The sequence below is a fragment of the Papaver somniferum genome, chromosome 1 (assembly GCF_003573695.1).
Source record: "Papaver somniferum cultivar HN1 chromosome 1, ASM357369v1, whole genome shotgun sequence".
Classification (NCBI taxonomy): Eukaryota; Viridiplantae; Streptophyta; class Magnoliopsida; order Ranunculales; family Papaveraceae; genus Papaver; species Papaver somniferum.
In genome coordinates this window covers 69,194,938-69,216,203 of record NC_039358.1, presented here as the reverse complement: position 1 = coordinate 69,216,203, position 21,266 = coordinate 69,194,938, and the positions used below count along the sequence as shown (strand labels likewise).

General features: G+C 36.1%; 4 protein-coding genes across 5 annotated transcripts; 3 read left to right on the top strand and 1 right to left on the bottom strand.

Annotated features, from left to right (window-relative positions):
• The first annotated feature begins 377 nt into the window (after positions 1–377).
• LOC113290158 (protein ANTHESIS POMOTING FACTOR 1-like) lies at positions 378–4,851 on the top strand. The gene is made up of 12 exons (XM_026539708.1): positions 378–530; positions 627–736; positions 844–944; positions 1,094–1,194; positions 1,285–1,351; positions 1,453–1,552; positions 1,668–1,784; positions 1,926–2,063; positions 2,217–2,301; positions 2,772–2,821; positions 3,442–3,682; positions 4,761–4,851. The coding sequence occupies exons 1-11, from the start codon at positions 521–523 to the stop codon at positions 3,583–3,585; spliced, it is 1,023 nt and encodes a 340-aa protein (XP_026395493.1). The 5' UTR covers positions 378–520; the 3' UTR covers positions 3,586–3,682; positions 4,761–4,851.
• Positions 4,544–5,792, top strand: LOC113329956 (aquaporin AQPAn.G-like). The gene is made up of 3 exons (XM_026576843.1): positions 4,544–4,641; positions 4,761–4,851; positions 5,184–5,792. Exons 1-3 carry the CDS (start codon positions 4,544–4,546, stop codon positions 5,790–5,792), a joined length of 798 nt encoding a protein of 265 aa, XP_026432628.1.
• Positions 5,485–7,852, top strand: LOC113290168 (aquaporin TIP4-4-like). 2 transcript variants are annotated; one of them, XM_026539728.1, is made up of 4 exons: positions 5,485–5,941; positions 6,299–6,422; positions 6,525–6,621; positions 6,862–7,852. In XM_026539728.1, exons 2-4 carry the CDS (start codon positions 6,379–6,381, stop codon positions 7,630–7,632), a joined length of 912 nt encoding a protein of 303 aa, XP_026395513.1. In that variant the 5' UTR covers positions 5,485–5,941; positions 6,299–6,378; the 3' UTR covers positions 7,633–7,852. The 2 variants fall into 2 exon arrangements, with proteins under 2 accessions (XP_026395513.1, XP_026395506.1); XM_026539721.1 differs by having other exon boundaries at positions 6,289–6,422.
• A 1,161-nt stretch (positions 7,853–9,013) lies between these two features.
• Positions 9,014–11,448, bottom strand: LOC113290152. Its single transcript, XM_026539696.1, has 3 exons — positions 10,615–11,448; positions 10,414–10,517; positions 9,014–9,869 (listed from the first exon to the last, which is right to left on the bottom strand). Exons 1-3 carry the CDS (start codon positions 11,208–11,210, stop codon positions 9,196–9,198), a joined length of 1,374 nt encoding a protein of 457 aa, XP_026395481.1. The 5' UTR covers positions 11,211–11,448; the 3' UTR covers positions 9,014–9,195.
• Positions 11,449–21,266: the final 9,818 nt, after the last annotated feature.

The window sequence follows — 21,266 nt, the reverse complement described above, 5'->3', positions numbered from 1 at the left end:
AGAAAAAGAAGAAGACTTTTTTTTTCTTTGTGCGGCGGTAGGGTAGTCTTATTTTGGTTTTTGTTAATAGATTAGATTAGGTTTTTTTATATTTTGGTAGTTATTAGTTTAGTTATAATCTCAATTAGGGTTAGGAAGGCAAATTAGTAATGTCTACACTTTAGGACATCCCTTATAAGTATAGGGTAGATGGCCTCATAAAATAATGGTCCCCTCAAAAAAAGGCTGGTCCCCAAAAAAAATCGTTCCAAATGAACTTCCACCTACTCAAAGCCCAAGCCGACAATTATGCAAAATGTGCGCAGAGCACCTAACAGCGCAGTATAGTAAAATCCAGATCAGTCCGCCCTGATTTTTATCACTATTGATTTGCAGTTCTCTCGAAGGCGGACCAAAAAGGAAAAGTCTCTCGAAGGGGACCAAAAAGGAAAAATCTCTCGAAGGCGGCAATTAAACTGTGTTACGAAATTCCCGGCATTCCAGTTTCAAAGAAAGATATTGCAAAACTGCATATAAATTAATGATGCCAGGTAGGTTTAATCTCTGTTTCTCTTGTTTCCGACGGCTCATATATTGTATAAGTGCCGAATCTAGGGTTTTACCGGTACTGATGGTAACTTGGGCAGGAGGAGGAGGAGCCGGAAGTGTACAATCTGAGAAAGAAGAAAAAGTTTCAATGGAGTTAACTGAAGAAATTTTAAAGAGTATGGAAGTTGGTATGGCTTTTAGAGATTATGTAAGTTCTTCGCTCTCCCTTCGTGAAAACCCTAAATTGATATCTGATTAGGTTTATTTGGAGAAGAAATTATTATTTTTGACTCTATTTTGGTGAATGCTTCACAGAATGGGAGAATTAGTTCTATGGATTTTCATAAAGGATCAAATTGTCTGGTGACAGCTAGTGACGATGAGTCTATTCGCCTTTATGATGTTGCTAATGCTATGTATGTATGTTATTATTTTTTTTTTTTGGATACTTAAAATAATGCTAGTTTTCAGAAGTTGCAGGAGCTCTTTGTGCTTTTCGAGGTTTTGGTCTCTGGTATCTTTTTTAACATTTGTTGTTGGCTGTGGATGTCAATTGCTTGTTTAGGTGTTTGAAGACCATTAATAGCAAAAAATATGGTGTTGATCTCGTATGCTTTGCTTCAAATGCCACAACAGTTCTATACTCCTCCAAAAATGGCTGGGATGGTATGTTGACTACTTACAAGTATGGTTGTAGTCGATTATGGACGAATGTAGTTTTCCTAGAACTAATCAGTTATTGATTATCTGTTTCAGAATCCTTACGACTTCTTAACTTGAATGATAACAAGTACTTGCGTTACTTCAAAGGCCATCATGACAGGTGTGGTACTGTGGACTCATTGGTTTTGGGTTCTTTTTCGTTTTGTCACACCTTCAATTTTGTTGCTACAGTTGTTTATGCTTGTTTGGTTCATGTGCTAGGGTTGTGTCACTTAACTTCTGCTCGCGGAAGGAATTATTCATTTCTGGTTCTCTTGATAGAACTGTTATACTTTGGGATCAGCGGGCCGAGAAGTGTCAGGTACTGACCTTGACTCTTTAGAAATATGATATCCATTTGGGATAGAGTGATTTTGTATATTTTTTCAGTGGGACCTTTTCAAATAGAGACCTTAACAATTTATCCTTTTCAATAGACGGCCCTTTTACATGTGCAAGGAAGGCCTGCTGTTGCTTACGATGATCAAGGCATTGTCTTTTCCGTTGCCTTCGGAGGATACATAAGAATGTTTGATGCGCGCATGTATGACAAGGTATGTGGACGGTTACGATACTTATATTAACTTGTATCCCTAAAACTTTGTCTTCTTTCATGTAAGTGCTTACATGTGCATCTACCATGTCATATTTAACTTTCTATGTGAAATTAAATTGTGAAACTTCACTCTCTTTAGGGTCCTTTTGACATTTTTTCGGTTGGGGGCGATGTATCTGATGCCAACGTTGTAAAATTTAGTAATGATGGAACACGTATGCTTCTGACCACAACAGGCGGGCATATTCATGTACTTGACTCATTCCGTGGCACACTTGTGAGTTTCTTTTGCCACTTAACATTCCAATAGTTTTTTTCTTCTTCTTTTGATTTGAGAATTAAGCAAGATGTATAATATATGGTTGTGGTGAAGTTGAGTCCGTGTTATCTGACCTCCCTGGTTTGCTTGTAATGACTTTTACTGATGCAGCTATCCACGTACAATGTCAAGCCAGTTTCAAGCGATTCCACTTTAGAAGCATCTTTCAGTCCTGATGGAGCCTTTGTTGTATCAGGTAGCTTTCTTATTTATTTTTTTACTGTACAAATTTAACTTGAAATGTTCGACAGATTGGTTGAATTCCTTAAATTCTGTTTGACATAATTATTCGGTCAAGTTTACTAGAGGAACCTTTTCAATATCCTTAGCAATCATGTATATTATAGATAAAATACCCATGATAAATCAACAATATTGATGCATGATGTATAATTTGGTTGACTATGACATAAGACATGCATCTACAAATTGTCTTTGTACAAACCATTTTGGCAGATATTTTACATATCAGATTATCAACATCTGAAATGGTAAAGATTGATGGTTTAGCTTTTGTATTAGTTCTTGTCACTTATTTAAATCTTATTCCATACATATAATACCTTCTTTTCTGCGTAATATGTTCTTCGGAGTTTTCACCATGGTACTTTCTACATTAGTTCGTGCTCTGAACTTTTTCTTCTAACTATTTTCTCCCTTATGTAGGTTCAGGGCACGGCAGTGTATATGCATGGAGTGTCAGAACTGGAAAAGAAGTATGATAACACTCGCCACTTAGATCTTTTGGAGATGCATGTATTTCATATTTTCTTATAATTTTCCAAAGGTTTTGTGGTTTTACGATTTATCGTTGAAGTAGCTTTAGGGCAACATCCTGAAACTGTGCAATTAATACAGTAATATGTTTCATATTTCTTATAGTTTTCCAAAGATCGTGTGGCTTTGCATTTTTTGTGAAATAGCTGTAGGGTAACATCCTGAAACTGTGCAAAAATTAAGACAGGGTTAGAGGGAAAAAAGAAGGCCGTTCTTGAAAAAAAATTCAACACGAGTAGCATAATGTTGTCTGATTAAGTAAAATGTGAAGTAGGTGTGTGAAATTGGTCATCTGTTCTTGGGAATTCAAATAACCTTCGTATTTTTGGTCTAAAATTTGTAGTTAGACACACCACTAGGTCCTTAACACTATTTTTTTTTTTTTTTGCATGTCATCTCTTATTTAGTTTCATTCCATTCCAGAAGAAGTCAAGTAAAAACTGGGTTTATTACTTTTAACATTCTAATAAGCCATTTAGTATGGCAGTTTGACTGCACATTTTTTTCCCACTCTAAGTTGGGAGTCAATGACGTTTTTTGTTCTTTCCTTGTTGGGCAGGTTGCTAGTTGGTTGAGTACTGAAGTTGAACCTCCGGTAATAAAATGGGTTCCAGGAAGCCTAATGTTTGCTACTGGATCTTCTGAACTATCATTCTGGATTCCAGACTTATCGAAATTGGGGTGTTATGTCGGAGCAAAATAGATTTGTCCCTCAAGAAGGCTAGCGGCATCGAAGAAAAGTGTTACTCTGTCACTTGCTTTGCAGTTAGTCAGAGGGTAACATCATCATCATATATACAGTAAGGGTTTCAAAGGTTTACAAATTACTGATTTTGTTTCCTATCTTGCATTCTTCCTCTTTAATAAGCATTATCCATATGAATTATTGCACTTATGAATAAGACCCTTATGATTTCATATGCTTAAATGTTTAGACCATAAAAGTAAAGCAGAGGTGTCCACACCTTCATGTCTAGTGGCCCACCTTAGATTGATGTTTTCACTTTTTTTTTTATAACTTTAAGCAGGGCGGATGTTGATTGACTTGACCGACTTTACATTTACTAGCATCTTCCCAACCTCTTTGGATTCAGTACAAAAATGAATGCAATATCATCTAGCCATTTGATATTTTTCTGATTACAGTATACCACAATAATTGAACCATATCCATGAGTTATATGATCTATTCTGAACAGTCATATTTTTTCTTCTTATTTTTGCGGTTTGCCATTCCAAGTTATTTAAGTTCACCTGGTATAACGGCACATACCTTATTTAAAGGTAAGTATGGAAAGATGTGAAATTGCTTTATCAGAAAACTGTATGATCATGAATCCATGATAGATGGGTTTATACTTCGAAATTAACTGCAGAGCGGGACCAAAGAAGGGTCTGCATAAGTGCAGTGAAGGACTTCCCCAAAATATCTAGAGTATCTAAGTTAGATGGGTTTCATTTATTACCATCCCCCACTTTCTCTCTTCATCTCTCTACCCAACCATTTCACTTGCAACTCTGCCATCAAGGGGTTGATAGGGTTTTAAAGTTTTGGGTTGTTATTTGTAAGTTGTTGCTATTTATATATATAAATCCAGTATCAAACCTAAACCCTAAACAAGTTAGAAGTCTGCTTCTTGATTATCATTAGAAAAAGAAGAATGGTGGGAAATGGAGGAAATTTGAGAGATGTGGAGAGCCTTCATGTTGGATTCATAATTCAACCTTTCAATTCTTCCCCTAGGCAATTGTACTACCTGTAACTCATTTTATTTCCTAGTATATGGATATTTAGTCGATGTTGTTTGCTATTGTCTTACTAAATTTTGAGGGCTGACTCTGTATTTGCCACTGACTTTTCTTTTTCACCGTATGTAGGGTGGAAGAGGGGAGTAATGTCGACGGAGAGAAACACACACCCATGTCCTTCAGTGGAAGATTGGGCTTAGCGGAGTTTTTGTCCCTTAAGGTGTTGTTTCTTCTTTTCTTTTATGAAAAAGATTTTTCATTGTGAAAACTAACGAGATTGATCTCATTTTCTGTTTCAAAGACAAAAACGATCTTGTTGAATTGAAGTGTCAAGATTATCGTTTTAACCAATGACTTCTGATGTTGAACCAATGCCTATTATTTCGAAATTCTGAGGATATTTGCTACTATATAATCCTCTTGTCATATTAATTTTCTTTATTGAAGTAGTTCCCCCTAATTGTGAATGATTGGATCCTTTGCTATGGTTAATGTTAGTTATTATTAATCTGTTAATTAATCAAATATTTATTTGTCGATTATGTGCTTCAGGTATGGAGGGCATCTCTTGCAGAGCTCATTGGCACGTCTGTCGTCGTGTTCGCCTTAGACACCATAGTCATCTCTTCCTATGAGACCCCAACCAAAACACCTAACGTTCTCATGTCCTTTTTCATCTCCCTCACTGTTACAATTCTCTTACTTGCAACTTTCCCAATTTCTGGTGGCCACATCAACCCTGTCGTCACATTCTCGGCTGCCCTTATTGGTCTCATCTCATTTGCTCGTGCCGCCATCTACATTGTTGCCCAATGCGCTGGAGCTGTGCTAGGGGCACTCACAGTTAAAGCTATAGTCAGTAGCACAATTGTACATGCCTTCTCTCTTGGTGGTTGTACTCTCACAGTTATTGCACCAGGCCCACATGGACCTGTATCAGTTGGTATAGAAACAGGCCCTGCCCTTTGGCTTGAGATCGTATGTACTTTTATCTTCCTTTTTGCTTCTGTTTGGATCGCGTTCGACCATCGTCAAGCAAAGGCTCATGGACCTGTTATTGTTTGCTCGATCATTGGACTTATAGTTGGCCTGTTGGTGTTTATATCCACCACAGTGAACTTCAAAGAAAGGTTATGCTGGTGTAGGGATGAACCCAGCTAGGTGTTTAGGTCCTGCACTGGTTAGAGGAGGACACCTATGGGATGAACACTGGGTATTTTGGGTGGGGCCAACTATCGCTTGTGTAGCATTCTATCTGTACACCAAGATAATTCCATGTCAGCATTTTCATGAATCAGTGGAATGATCAGGTACATCGGTACTTCTGAATCATATATATGGTTGTGTTATCTGATCTTGTTCAGGGCCTCAGGCCATAAGAACCAGATGGCTTTGATCTGATACAAATATGTATCTTGCTTAATACCGTTGTAAATTATGCTATATGGAATAAAATTTGGGGTATTATAATATTCCTTGTTGTCATCTTCTTTGAAAGATTTGGAGCTAACTTCCTTGAGTTGTTTTTTTATACTAAGATAAGTGTTCGATGTATCCTAGATGCCGTATTGAAATTCAACTTAGTACTTGTTTGTCAGGAATGATTTAGATAGAAATGCCAAAGTGGACTATTCTCATTATCATTGGCGTTATTAAGGTTATTTCAGAAAGTCAGAAATAGGAAGGAACGATCAAAAAGGGTGCTCTTAAGGTGCATTTGGTTGGAGAGGAACTAGGCTATTTGAAGATGGATAGCGAAGTGCACAGCATATCCATCAGTAATTGGTTTAGGTAAGTTTACTCTGTAACACTGCATTGGTCTTTCTTTGCAATTCAATCACAAATTGTGGATCAACTCTCACTGCTCCCATCTGGTTACTTTTTGTTTTGAAGTACTGAAGAGGGAAAGAGTGGAGATGACAAGAACCATATGCCGAAAACTTTGACTGAGCAGCTGGTTTTGGGGCTGGAGGACTTTTTCTCGCTCGAGGTAAGATTTTGGTGCTTCCTCGATACCATATTTCTCTTACTGTTATTTTATTTTTCCACTTGGTTGCAACGAGTTAACGAATTGATATCTAGTACCCTTGTGAAGAGTAAATGAATGGGAATCTAGCATCATTTCATTTCTCGTATACTGCATTAGCACCTTGGCTGAATACAGATTTGCCTGTTTCAAAAACAACAACAACCAAGTCCAAGCAATTGACCAAGTACGTTTATGTATTAGGTATGGCGTGCATCAGTTGCAGAGCTCATCGGCACGGCTGTCCTTGTATTTGCCTTGGACACCATAGTCATCTCTTCCTTTGAAACAAATACCAAAACACCAAATGTACTAATATCGATTTTCATTTTCAGCTCCGTCTCAATTCTCATTCTAGCCACCTTCCCTATCTCAGGTGGCCATCTTAACCCAGCCATCACATTTTCTGCTGCTTTACTCGGTGTCATCTCATATGCTCGCGCCACCATCTACATCCTAGCTCAATGCCTGGGAGCAGCTCTAGGGGCACTTGCACTGCAAGCTGTAGTCAGTGACTCGACAGTACAAGCTTACTCTTTGGGGAGTTGTACTCTGACTGTCACTCAACCTGGCACAAATGGCCCAACAGCGGTAGGTATCAACACTAGCCAAGCATTCTGGCTTGAAATCTTCTGTATGTTTGTAGTCCTTTTCGCTTCTGTTTGGATTGCGTTCGACGGTCGACAAGCCAAACCTCTTGGGCCTGTTGTTGTTTCTTCTACTATTGGACTTATAGTCGGCCTGATGGTGTTTGTATCCACTACCGTTACTGGTACTGCAAAGAGCGGGTATGCTGGTGCAGGAATGAACCCTGCGAGATGTCTGGGTCCTGCACTGGTTAGAGGTGGTCACCTATGGGATGGACATTGGATCTTTTGGTTGGGACCCACTATTGTTTGCTTGCCATTTTATATGTACATACAGATCATTCCACGTCAGCATTTTCAGCCATCAAAGCAAGGTAACGATGATTAGACATACACGATGAAGGTTGCTGCCGAGTGCCGACTGCGTCATCGGGAGAAATTAGTGGTGTTTTAGTGCCGCATTATTTAGGCGTAATTGATATTCTTAACGTGTTGTAAGTGTCTCTCACACGACCAATAAAGAGCTATCCGTAGGGGTCTATCAATCTACATTGCAGTGATTATGTTAATGTGGAGTATTTAAATACAATTAGTCGAGCATAATTATGATAATAATCATGAGGTTTGCTAGCTGTTTTACCATCATTCTTCTCGCGATCCACCCCCTAGTTGTACATTGTTTACTCGGAACCTCGAAGACCAATCCAATGGCCATCATTAATAAAATCTCAATCATTTTATTTCCTCATTTTTACTAAACAAAAAAAGCTACATACATCGATATGTTAAACGCGTTATGCACCTTAATGAAGATGTTTAGAGCGTGGTACCAAGTGTATAATTAGGTTCACGAAATCCTAGTTAGATAATTTCCTTAGAAGATGTTGCAGAAGATAAACACGAACTTGCATATGTTAGGGAGAGTAGAGATATCGTAAAAAAGCCTTTAGGGTTCAGTACAGTGTTCCAAAAGACTGCAAACAAAGAGAAGCAAACGAAATAGTGATGCTTACAGGCATGTGAAACTGTTATTCTATAGGGCAATAATCATCTACTCTTTTTAGAGATAAAGGGAATGAGATCTAGTTATTTCATTTTCATTACAGTGGTGAGAAATTTGTCCTGTTCTCCCCCCCCCCCCCCCCCCCCCCCCCCCCCCCGTCAAAATCATACTCTTGGTTTGCTTGGTCACCATGTGCCCCTTGATAATGCTAGCTAACTATCATCATCTACTTACTCTCCCCCATCGTGTACTAGTAGTACACAACCCACATGCACCAAAGTTTAACAAGAAAAAGAACAACAAATATTTGATTCCTATCTGATGTTTGAGATGTTTCGGTTTTTGAATGGAAATTATTCCTCAACGCCAATATTATCTTTTCCAACCCTACAAATCAACATAAATTTGGATTATTCAGCCACTACTCTAAACATTCCCAAGTTCAAAACTTGAACTAAATTCGAGGGAAATTTTTGAAAGATGGAACTTAACTTATGTTTTGAGTTTATAGTGGACATTTTTAATAATCTTTCATATCACAAGTCAGGGAACAAAACACTGAATTAATGGAGACAAAGAATATGATAATACAATTTCTTAATAACATCAAGACACAATAACACAAACAAAATCTCCAACTTGATTTAACTTTTTTTTAAGAATAAACCCCCATTATAGGCTACCAAGTGGGCACATCAAACATCATATCTCACTCACTCACTTCAACCCAAATTTGGGCAAAAAAAAACTTCGAAAAAACTAGTGCTTCAATTACCAAAAGAAACAACTCTCTTAGAAAAGATGCATACTATATTTACATCAGCATGCTTACATATGGCATCCTCCTACTCAAATTTATATAGTTAAACAAACCAAAAAAAGTGTTTAAACTTTAAACAAGCCTCCTAATACACTCTAATATTAATTAAGTTATCATTATCACTATTATCATTGAGATGTGTAGATGACAACAAAACAAGGAAGGATAGCTTTTGGATTAAAAACAATAAGTTCTTCAAGATTTGCATAAATCCCCGCGTAACCAGCGACAGAGTCATAAGTTCCCGCCATAATATTAGTGTTATTATCCTCCTCTTGAGCCGCATCATCATCATCAGCAGTACGCTTTACTCTACCAGCAATCACACGGCACACAAGCATAGCTCTTCTGTTTCCACCACCAAGACTTTCAAGAGCCCCACCACCAAAACTATCATGTGACCTACCACTAGTTGCCGTAGTACACACCCCTTTAGTATGATCATGGGCCTTCCCAGGGAATCCGTGTCTTATTATAGTACAAACACCGCAACCAGGTACCGATCCACATAAACTAGTCGAACCGCATGCACCGAGTCCACAGGTCAAACTCGTACAGTGAAATCTTAATAACTCATTCCCATCAGCTGCACATCTAGCGTTTTTTCTTGTGGTGCTGTTACTCGTAGCTCGGATTTTAACCGAGTCGCGACAGTCTTCAAACCGTTGGATTGTTCTTTGAGTGTTATGGACTTTTAATATCCTTTCAATTTTACAGATTGGACTGTCCTTTTTTAACCAGCTTGACTTGAATATGATCTCAACTATATTTCGACCTGAATCTTCTGGTCCCAGTTCCGAAACTGCATTCACACATTACAAAACATTACACAACCACCTTCATCAATACAGAATTTAATGGAGACCCATTGTTCAAATTTTGAAAATGAGGAAATCTCAAAAATTTAATACAGAGAGATATCTATTTGGTTACGAAGAGTTTGGTCATGGTGTATAAAATTGAGGGTGTTTTGGTCATTACGCTGTTGAAAGGGAGTGGAAGGAACAGAAGAACAGGTGTTGATTTTGCTTTGAAGAACTGTACCATGTGACCATGTGAGGGTACTTATTTGCAGGGTTATTACTCTATTGACCAGCTTTCTCCAGTCCAGTCAAAATATACCTACCTAGTGGAGTAGTTTTTTTTCTTCCTTTTTTTCTTTTCATTTCCTGTTTAATTAGCCAAATGAATCTTAAGTTGACTGATTTTTACTTGTATAACAATTCAATGGTGGTGTGTACTGTATTTTCAGACCTAATAACTAACTGTAAATGAAGAGAATTCAGGTGTTTTTCTAAATGCAGAAATTTTCTAGTTAAAATACAAAAATTTAGAAGAAAAATTACCAGCATGTTTGATGGCTTGATGATGTTCTAAGCTTTCAGTCTTTGGGAAAATTTCTCCACATTCTTTACAAACACAGATAGTTGTTCTTGGAGTAATTGGACGCCTGAAACAAAGAAAAAACCAACAAATTCTAGTCAATTTTTTACAACATCAATCAAAACAATGAAAACCCAATTTGCAGAATTGTGATGAAATTTTACCTGCTGGGGTCAACAATCATATGACATTCATAACACCCAGAGAGTTTTCTGAGCTGCATTCCTCTTGAAGATGAAGTTGTTGTTGAATTAGTGTAAGACCCATGGAGAGGAGTAGTACCAGTATTGGTATGAATTGAAGATCTTATAGAGCTAGTAGTAGACCGATTTGATGAAGAACCAATATTATGAACTGATTTTCGACTTAACAGACCAGTTTCTTGACCAACAGAGCTGTTCTCAGGTGAATTATCAGCTCTATGAACAACTCTTGTATTACCATGAACAACATCTCTGAAATTACAGATGGAACTACACGAAGAACTTAACTTCGAATACCCGCCATGAATGTTGTTGTTCTTAGATGATGAAGGGTCATGAACTTTAGAGTTTTCTACTGTTTTACATGTTATTAAGCTTTTGATTTGGTTCCATGAAGATGGGTTTTTCGCTGGTGGTTGTGGTTTTTTCTTACTACTAGTGGTAGTACTAGTATTGCGTTTGGGTGTTGTTCTTGAAGGAGTTCTTGAATGGGGATGATGATGATGATGGTGGTTATTATTATTATCAGGTGTAGGTGAGAAAGTTGAGAAAGCCATGACTAATTACTAGCCAGAGAAGAAGAAGATGAATTCACTTATTATTATGAGATGTAGAATTGGGTTTCTTTGAAGGTTCTTCTCTCCCTCTCTCACAAAAAACAGAGAGAGAAACAGAGGAGAGGTATGGTTTGAGAAACAAGAGAGACAGAAGGAGAGTTAATTCACATTAAATGGTGAGGGAGGGATCTGAGATTTTTTATTTTTAAGAGAGAAATAGAGAGAGTAAAGTGGAGAGTTGTGCCGTGGGAGTGGGTTGAAGAATGGCTGGCTGGCTGGCTTATATATTTGTTATTAAGTACTTGCAACTATTCATTCCAAGTACATAATTTCTAGTTTCAGTAAAGGCATCATGTTCGTTAATTTTCTATTTTTCACTTAACATTTGCAAATGATGGATGCTTGCATAGCTGGGACAACATGCAGTGAGAATGCATGGATATCCTAATCACGACTAAGCAAAAAATATTTAGGCAGATTACATAATAACTATTTAAACCAGAAGTTCGAAAATATGTTACATTAAAAAATAATGTGTTTTTAATTATTTTTTTGATCATATTTGGGTCGTAAATGATATTTGAAAAACATTGGTTTCAATGTTTATACATTCATGTTTAGTAGTACTAGTTTCATTGTGATTAGCATTGTTTTTTACTTCGGGAAGTGATCAAAGAGAGACATTTTTCCATGTACTTTGATTCGATATTTATGTCGTTTTTAATAGTGTCACAAGGACCAACAATTTGTATAATGTAATGTTTGTTGCTCCTAATAAAAAATCAGTTCATCTCGACAAAAAAGAATACACTCTGTTGGGATAAGGGGCAAGTTTAGGAAGCCACGGAATAAATAATCTCTAAAATATATGAGATTCTTAAATTACTGGCACCAATTTGTTCTCAAAAAAAAATAAAAAAATAAAAAAATTGGAGTACTGGCAGCAAACAACAAAGTTAGTCATGGTGGAATGAGCCAAAAATGGACATCAGATAGAACATGGAGAAAGATTACTGATGTTTTCTGAGTTGAGTGATGATGACTACCGCCCCAAACAAACTTTGCTTCTTCCAAGACTAGTTCTTTGCCTTCCCTGAAATGCCTATGTTTTTTGCGAATCACATCCCATGATAACGACCCCGCGACTCTTCACAGCTTTTCATTGACTGAATTATGGCAAGCCATCATTAAGCTTAAGTGATGTTCCACTTGCATAACATCATGGGATGGTAGTAAAATCACAGCTTTATAGAATTGGTCAATTTTGCCGGTTTGCTTCCACACTCCTACTGCAGTTTTATTTTCCCGCGTTCCGCTTTCTCCTGATTGCAATCACCTGAGTTTGAAACTCGTCAATACTTGATCCTTCATCGATCAAAAAGAATACGAAACAGATAGTAATACTTATTTGTTTCAGGAAAAGTGATATATTCGTTTTTTAATTTGGCATATTTTTATGTAAAATTGAAAAAAAAGCAAAGGTATCAATTTTTCTAAAACGGAGGTAGTATATGATATATCATTACAAATTATTAGGGCATTCTCTCTTTTTCTATCTGGTGCATTTCTCTTTCCTTGTCTGCCAATAGCAAGTACATTATAAAGAAAGTAAACGGATCAAGCTTTCCAAGAACAAAAAACCAAATAAGGGGTTTATGTCAAGATTATCAAGCAACATAATGCATCAACAATTGCACATCCACTTGTGGCCGTGGGCAGCCTGGCCCTTGTTATAGTGTAAAACTCACTTGCAAAACTATATGTACTACAAATGAATAGGTCCCAAATCCAATAACTGGATAAGGGATAAAGCAAGATTACTAATAGGGGATTGGTTCTGCGGGGTGTACCAAATGCTAATAACACAAAACATCATTTGCCTTGGGGTTGGTACACCCCCATCAAATTGGTACCCCATTAGCAGCCTTGGGATAAAGGAGTAACTAATGAAACTAAACAGAGACTAACTATAAGAAGAAGGTGCAACTTTATAATCTTGTCTATATCTGTATGTATCAGTGTGTCACTGACTGACTCACTGAAATAATGAACGGGAAAAAAGAAGATGGAAAAAGAAGAAAAAGCATCATTTTGCTAGTCAGATTGAGACAAACAGAAGAAGAGTATATTATTTTGATGAAGTCAGATAAATATCGAGTTAGGCCAACCATTAATCGGTGTTCTCTTGTCACATTACTATAGTAATTTGCCATCCATTCTCGATTTGATTAATCAATTCTGCAATAAGATTAAACAAGAACTGACATAAACTAAATCAAAACAAACCAAGATTTGTGGCGCCATTTTTATCAGTATTTTGTGAACCTACCCATTAAAATAAAGGAGCTCCTTACACCTTGGATAATTATTTTTTTAATCATATCGGAAATGGGCTGATTTAGTGTCGTCATACATCCTCGAACACATCTTACCAAAATACAGGGCGGAATTCCTGATTTTGTGTCTTTCACTAATCCAACCGAGATTTATGATTTTCACATACTCTTTTGTACAGATTGTGATCTCTTATATTTAGACATTTATATATGCACAGCGCCACTCGGCCCATTCCGGTGCATTCTAACAAACATCTCAAAAATACTTGCAACTTGGAATTCGCACTGAATAAGTTGCGGCACCATTTGTGATTTGACTCCAATTCAAGCGGACGTTCTTTAGATTCTGCCAGACAACTGTTGGGTGCAATAATCAAAAATAAGGAAAAATCAAATAAGCAAAAGTTATTGATACTTAGCTCTTTTATAATGGAAGTGATCGATTTAATGAAACAGACGAGCTCCCCATATCTCCGCAACAACAACAAGGCAAAACTTTGGAAAAACAGAGTGAGTCACGTGTTCAACACGTTGCCTTTAAAACATTAGCGCCTGGCTACACTCAAGAGTGATGCTATAACCCTCACAGGACGGATATCTCCAGGATAAAACACCCTACTACACCTACTACTAGCATATGTAGTAGATGCTCAACTTGAGCTTGGCAACTCCGAAAAAACCATAAAGGAAAATCTCGAACACTTGAGAAAACAATATAAAATGTTTTTTCCCTTAGTGGTCTCTCTAAATATAGAGCAACCCCTTTCCCATAGATTTTACAAAAGTAGTGAATTTGTTTATATAACTGACAAATACAACTTAAGAAGAAAAACTTCCCGATGTGGGACTAAAAGGTTTATATAGTTTCTTAAAACTACTAAAAATTGGAAACTCCACAATGTGGGAATAATAAGTTTTATTCACAAAAGAAAACAATAAATTATAATTTTTATTAAAATTTTAAAAAATTATTTTTTATTAACCGTTTTCCAACAATCCCCCACATGAATGAAAACTCAATAAAACATGAAAACACAGATAGATCTTGGTAAATCAACATCCCAATCTCACGATCCAAACAGACTGATCTTGCAAGTGTTGAAATCATACTAGTCATTTCTACGTCCTCTCTCTCACACAAAAGTGTGTTGACCCCAGGGTCATACTATGGATTGCACAAATCATAATAATATTGAGAGCTTTCATCTTTAGTTCTCACATGGTGAGACTATAGGTATCTTTCACCAAAGTGAAAAAGCATGAACTAGTGAACCCTTAGTGACCTTTAGGTCCTAAGTTCCAGTAATACCAAAACCATCAAAACGAAATCACATAAAAAGCGCAGGAAATACCATTTTAGGCAGAGGTGTCCATGAGGTCTTAAACCTTTGCTTAGTGAGATATTACCGGAATTACTTGCTAGAGACAGTGAACTATGTCTTGAACTGCTAGCATTTGATGTAATTCGCGATAACAACCACGGGTGATATCTCCAAGGTTGCTGCCAAGCTCGCGCCGTTTTGTCCAATTTGGCCCTGGACATATCATGTTTCTCAGAATGCTCTAGAGAATCAAAGCTCATATTCTCATAGGAAGCGGCCCACTTCCTCATTCAGATAGGTGAGTTTCCATAAAGAGTGTTACTGCTACACCCCACTTCAATCTTAAATTGAAACTATAGAACTCATTAAGACTTCTTAAAAGTCATCCTTCACATGCAGTCACACTATCACGTCTACACCATAGGGAAGGGACAAAGAATAAAATTCTCTGATAGTGTTTACCTTTACCCACCACAAATTAGTTGTCTCATTAGAAACCTTGATCTTGGGATCTCCATTCAGCAAGGTTGAGTATCCTTCATGGCAAGTTTAATTTATGAGCTTAAGCCCCTTCCCCTCGATGCATTTCTAACTGTCTCTTGGGATAAACCTTTCGTCAAAGATTGTGCGATATTCTCCTTGGACTTTATCCAATCAATGGAAATAACGCCGATTGAGATTAGTTATTTTCAGCTTTAGCTATTATAGCTTGGCTAACACAATGTATAGATATAGCTGACACAGGCCTATGCCAGAAAGGAATGTATTCTAAAAAGCATCTTAGGCACTCGGCCTCCTCTCGTGCTTTATCTAACTCAATACTCTCAGATTCCATAATGAATTTAGCAACATATGTTTGTTTGTAGATCTTCCAAAAACAAACCCTCATGCTAGAGTGAAACATATCCACTCGTAGACTTAGACTCCTCTGAGTTAACTATCCAGTTTACATCACAAAGTCCCTCAAGGACAGCAAGATACCTTTCATAAATCAAATAAAAGGTAATAGAGTATTTTAGGTACCATAATACTCTACTCAGTGCATCTAAATGCTATTGCTCTGGATTACAATTATATCTACTTAACTTACTCACAATATAGGCAATGTCTGGACTCTTACAGTTCATTAAATTCATCAGAATCCTATAACTCTTGAGTATTCAAGTTAAGATACTCCGTTACCCTTTTGTTCTTGAGTCTACAAGAATAATAGTACGGAGTCAAGCAGGCTTACAATCACACTGATTGTATCTCTTAAGCACAAATTCAACATAATGAGAATGACTAAGACCACATATGTTAGATTATTTTCTAATCCTCATCCCTAAGATTATATCAACATGACCTAAGTCTTACAAGTCAACATTCTCATTCAACGCATGTTTTTAGTGAAATTAATCACATCTATGTTTGTATCAAGTATAAGCATATCATCAACATACAAGCATACAATCACACAGACATCCTTAACAAGTTACTTGTAAATATACTTATCAGATTCATTAACTTAAATCCACTACACATTATCACATGATCAAATTTTCAATGTCTCTGTTAACGTGCTTATTTTATAAACCATGCAAAATTTTGTTCAACTTACAAAATTTGTCATCATAACCTTTCACTACAAAGTCCTCGGGTTGGTCTATGTAAATTTCTTTATCTAATTCAAAATTTTAGAAAAGATGTCTTAACATCCATCTGATGTATCTCTAATTTGTTTATGACAGCAATAACAATTAGCATCTCAACGGAAGTAAATCTCGTCACATGTGAATAAGAATCAAGGAAATATACACCTTCTTTTAGTTAATAGCCTTTAGCTACCAACTTAGCCTAATATTTTTCCACAGTTCCATATACCTAACGTTTCCTCTTAAAGACTCATTTACAACTCATGGTCTTACTCTCTAGAGGTAAATTAGAAACCTCTCAAGTTAGGTTCCGACGGACTGAGTCCATTTCACTAAATGAAGCTTCTTGCCATAATGGGGTTTCAGTAGATATCAAGGCTTCTTTACAAGTCCAGGGCTTAGACTAAGCTAGGCATGTTATGAAGTCGACTTCATAAGAAGTCTCAAGTCTAATTGTTTTACTTTTCTTAGGCCCAACTTTAACTTCATCTTCCTTTAAGATAAGTTCTGACTATTTGAAAATAAATCTAGGGGATCAACAACACATCTCTAATGAGGTACAGGTTTAAGAATAAACATGTTCAAAGAAATTAGCATCCCTGGATTATGTAACAACAAAGTCAGAAAAATTACACCAAAGTATGAAAAATCAGAACAAACAACCAAAAATCTATATGTAGAAGTATACTCAGCATACCCTATATGAAGACACAATCAACATTTTTGGTTTCTATCTAGTTCTTTTAGGAAGAGGAATGACAATATTAGTCAACCACACACTTTGACGCATTCATAAGAAGGTCATCTACCTTTCCATAAATCATATGGAGTTTCATCTGATCCTTAAGGGTACTATATTCATGATATACTAGTTAAGAGGACTGCCTCCCCCCACAAGCTCGCGGGTAATCCTGAACTAATCAACATGGAAATTATCATCTTCTTAAGGATACAATTGTTATGTTCAAGGCTTCTAATTGGTTTTGAACTTCAAGTTTATACATCTTAAGGCTTCTAAGGCATCATCCTTATCCCTAAGAAAGTATACAAGATAGTACCTCGTACAATAATCCATGAAAGTTATAAACCATCTTTTACTATAGTGGTTTTGGGTTGAACTCATATCAACTAGGCCTAACTGAATTAATTCTAAGGGCTTAGAATTACTCTGAACATTTGTGTTAAAAGATTTTATAGCATATTCATTTCACTTTTGTGTTCAATATGCAAACTAAATTTGGGTACGTAGCCTATGCTAGGCAGTTTATGCATTGACTTATAATTTTACGGTTCCAAGTCTACCATGCAAAACATTCAAAGACACACAAAAGAAAGCATAAGAATCAACTATGTTCACTTCATCAGATTTTCCTTTAAACTTATATATAGACCCTAAGTCCTATAACTGTTGCCTAAAAAATTAATGCCTTTAGTTATAACAAGTTTTCCACTTTTAATTAAGATTTCCAATATTTTACCATCTTCAAGAGAACAAGATACAAGATTCTTTCATATGCTCGGAACATGAAAACTTCATTCAATATGAGAATATTATAGATAGGAGCTTATGCTCGACCTTTCCCTTTTATGCAACCTCTGTCGCATATGAGTTACTCATATAGAGTTTCTCGACATCCCTTATCCTCTGATAAGAGGTGAACAGGTCTCTGTTTCAACAAACATACTTAGTGGCTCCAGAGTCCACCCACCAGTCTCTCACATTGGTTATTAAAATAACTTCCGACATCATGTCAATGAACTCGTTCTAATTTGTTTCAACTAAATTAGCATTAACTTTCTACTTATTAAGGTTTTATGTTGTCTACACTTTACTGTCGTATGGCCAGGAATTTTACAAACATAACAATCACCCTTAATTAAAGTAATGCCGGATTCAGTTTTACGAAACATACCTTTCTTATGAAGACTACGCTTAGAGTTGTGTTTGATGTTCTCGCCTTTGTCAGCATTGGAAGACTTGTGTTCATCCACATGCGCCTGGTAGCCATGTTCCTTTTCAATATCATGTCACAAACTTCGTTTATACTCTGACCACGGACACGGTAATTTACCAATCACCTAATACACCACATCTCACAAATCTTAGTTCGGATAAAATATGAGTTTCGGAGATAATATCTATATTTATAAACTTCGTTTGAACCACCATATCAAAAAAACTCATGGTTACCTCATAAAAACTACTTTAGTTAACAACAAAATTCTGCCCGTCAGAATTTTTCAGGAACGTTTCTCTGTTTTGTAAAATATCAAAAAAATACTTTTATAACTCCAAAAATTCTGAACTTTTACGTGGGTAACTATCAGGATGTTTACTACGTTTTGTCAAAAGGGTTCATCGAAATTCCTTATAGGTTAAGAGATAAACTCGAAACTCTACAGCTGACCAAAAATTCGTTTTTGTTTTTCACTCCACAATTAACATCCATGATTCACAAACCAACCAACCATTTTCGATTATTACAAATTCTAATGTCTTAAGATTGTTGGGTGCAATAATCAAAAACAAGAAAAAATCAAATAAGCAAAAGTTATTGATACTTAGCTCCTTTATAATGGAAGTGATCGATTTGATGAAACGGACGAGCTTCCCATATCTCCGCAACATCAACAAGGCAAAACCCTTAAGACATTAGCGCCTGGCTACACTCAAGAGTGATGCTATAGCCTCACAGGACGGATATCTCCAGGATAAAACACCCTACTACACCTACTACTAGCATATGTAGTATATGCTCAACTTGAGATTGGCAACTCCGAAAAAACCATAAAGGAAAATCTCGAACACTTGAGAAAACAATATAAAATGTTTTTTTCCTTAGGGGTCTCCCTAAATATAGAGCAACCCATTTCCCATAGATTTTACAAAAGTAGTGAATTTGTTTATATAATTAACAAATACAACTTAAGAAGAAAAACTCCCCGATGTGGGACTAAAAGGTTTATATAGTTTCTTAAAACTACTAAAAATTGGAAACTCCACAATGTGGGAATAATAAGTTTCATTCACAAAAGAAAACAATAAATTACAATTTTTATTAAAATTTTAAAAAATTATTTTTTATTAATCGTTTTCCAACAACAACAACGTTCTAAAGCTCAAATTCTTGATTAACTTGTCTGGGACATAATAATAAATTTACGAAGGATCTAAGTAGGATTGGTACTAATCCCAATCTTCTCTATGGTGGTACCTAATTGGCACAGTGCATTTCAATAAAATACATGCTAGGTAGGTTAAAAGTGTATATATACAAGAGAATGGAGTTATAAAAGTCGTTGAATTGCTACACTAGATTAACACCCAACATACCCCATCCAAAAATACAAGGATAAGTATAATTAAAGCTGGTGGTAAGGCAGAGAAAAGGGAAAGGTTGGCCTAATCTTTGCACACTCTATCTAATTCCAACTAAAGCTACAAGTTTCTTCCTCTTTATTTCCTTTTTCTTTTCGTGTATATGTTCTTGCCCTTTTTGACAGGAAGAACTAAACCATTTTCTGACTTTTGTTATTTGTTGAGTTTTATGGGAACAAGCCAGGAGGGAATAAGAGCTGAAGATAGAAACTTGGGATCAGAATTTGGTATTGTATATAGCTTGTGAGCTAATGATGTTTTTGGCAATATTGTCAATGGATAAAGTTTCTCCATACTTGGTGATTATTCGTGCTTATGGAGCTTGTTTAACCGACTGAAACTTGGAAATTCTATGAATCAAAATTGTTGTTGCGAGTCTTGTGACCCAAAACTTGTCATATTTAACTTAAAATCGGTATTGTATCCCAAAATCTATCATTGTGACTTAAATATGTAATTCACCCGAAATCGACCAATAAGTCACCTAGAATCTACGGGATGACCTGAAACTTACCTCATAACAAAAAACATGCATTATAATTTTAAATTTACCTTTATCCAAAACTACATTGTATGTCAGGTTATCGCCATAACGCTGTTGTGTCTCGTGGTTCAAAAATCTACAATGTAACATAAAGTATGTCTGATGCCCTTAAATTTACCACATTTTCAAATCTATCTCTTCGCGGAAAATTGGTTAATGATCCCAAACTTTTCCATGGACCCTCGTTTCCAGCTATCTTCAATGTTACTCTCGATATACTAAGTGTTACTTGATAATAGGTTCGGAAAAACATCTGAATTCTTTTCATTTACAAGTTGACGAACGAAAAAGCTGATGGTGTACTTGGTACCCTTTCCTTTCCAAAGCATATACTAGTAGTTATTTTATACAACTTTGGTATATCGAGTTACAAAGTATAGTATATCTATAAACTTCGTGAAACGATGTTACACTAATTGGTAACTTGTTAATACTCCCTCCGTTCCATTTTAGATGATGTTTTAGGATTTTTTGTATGTTCCAAAATAGATGAGAGTTTAACTATTTTATCTAAATTCTCACTGATTTACCCTTGCTTTGGGATCACAACATAACATTCATTGTCCTTGTTATCAGTGAGAGATAATTAATTTAATTTAAGATTTTAAATCTATTCTCTATAATCTTAGGATATTTAGTCATCCCAAGTGAAATTATATGGGGATTCATAATTTATACTAGAATACAAAAATAAAAAATAGGAGGTTTAAAATTTTAGGATGGTATTAATATGGGCAGATTTGGAAAAACATTACTCTCTTTGATTTTTCTTAATCTGCGTGAAAAACTCTACAACGTCATCTAAATTGGAACGGAGGGAGTATGTAGTTTGTTTGAACTT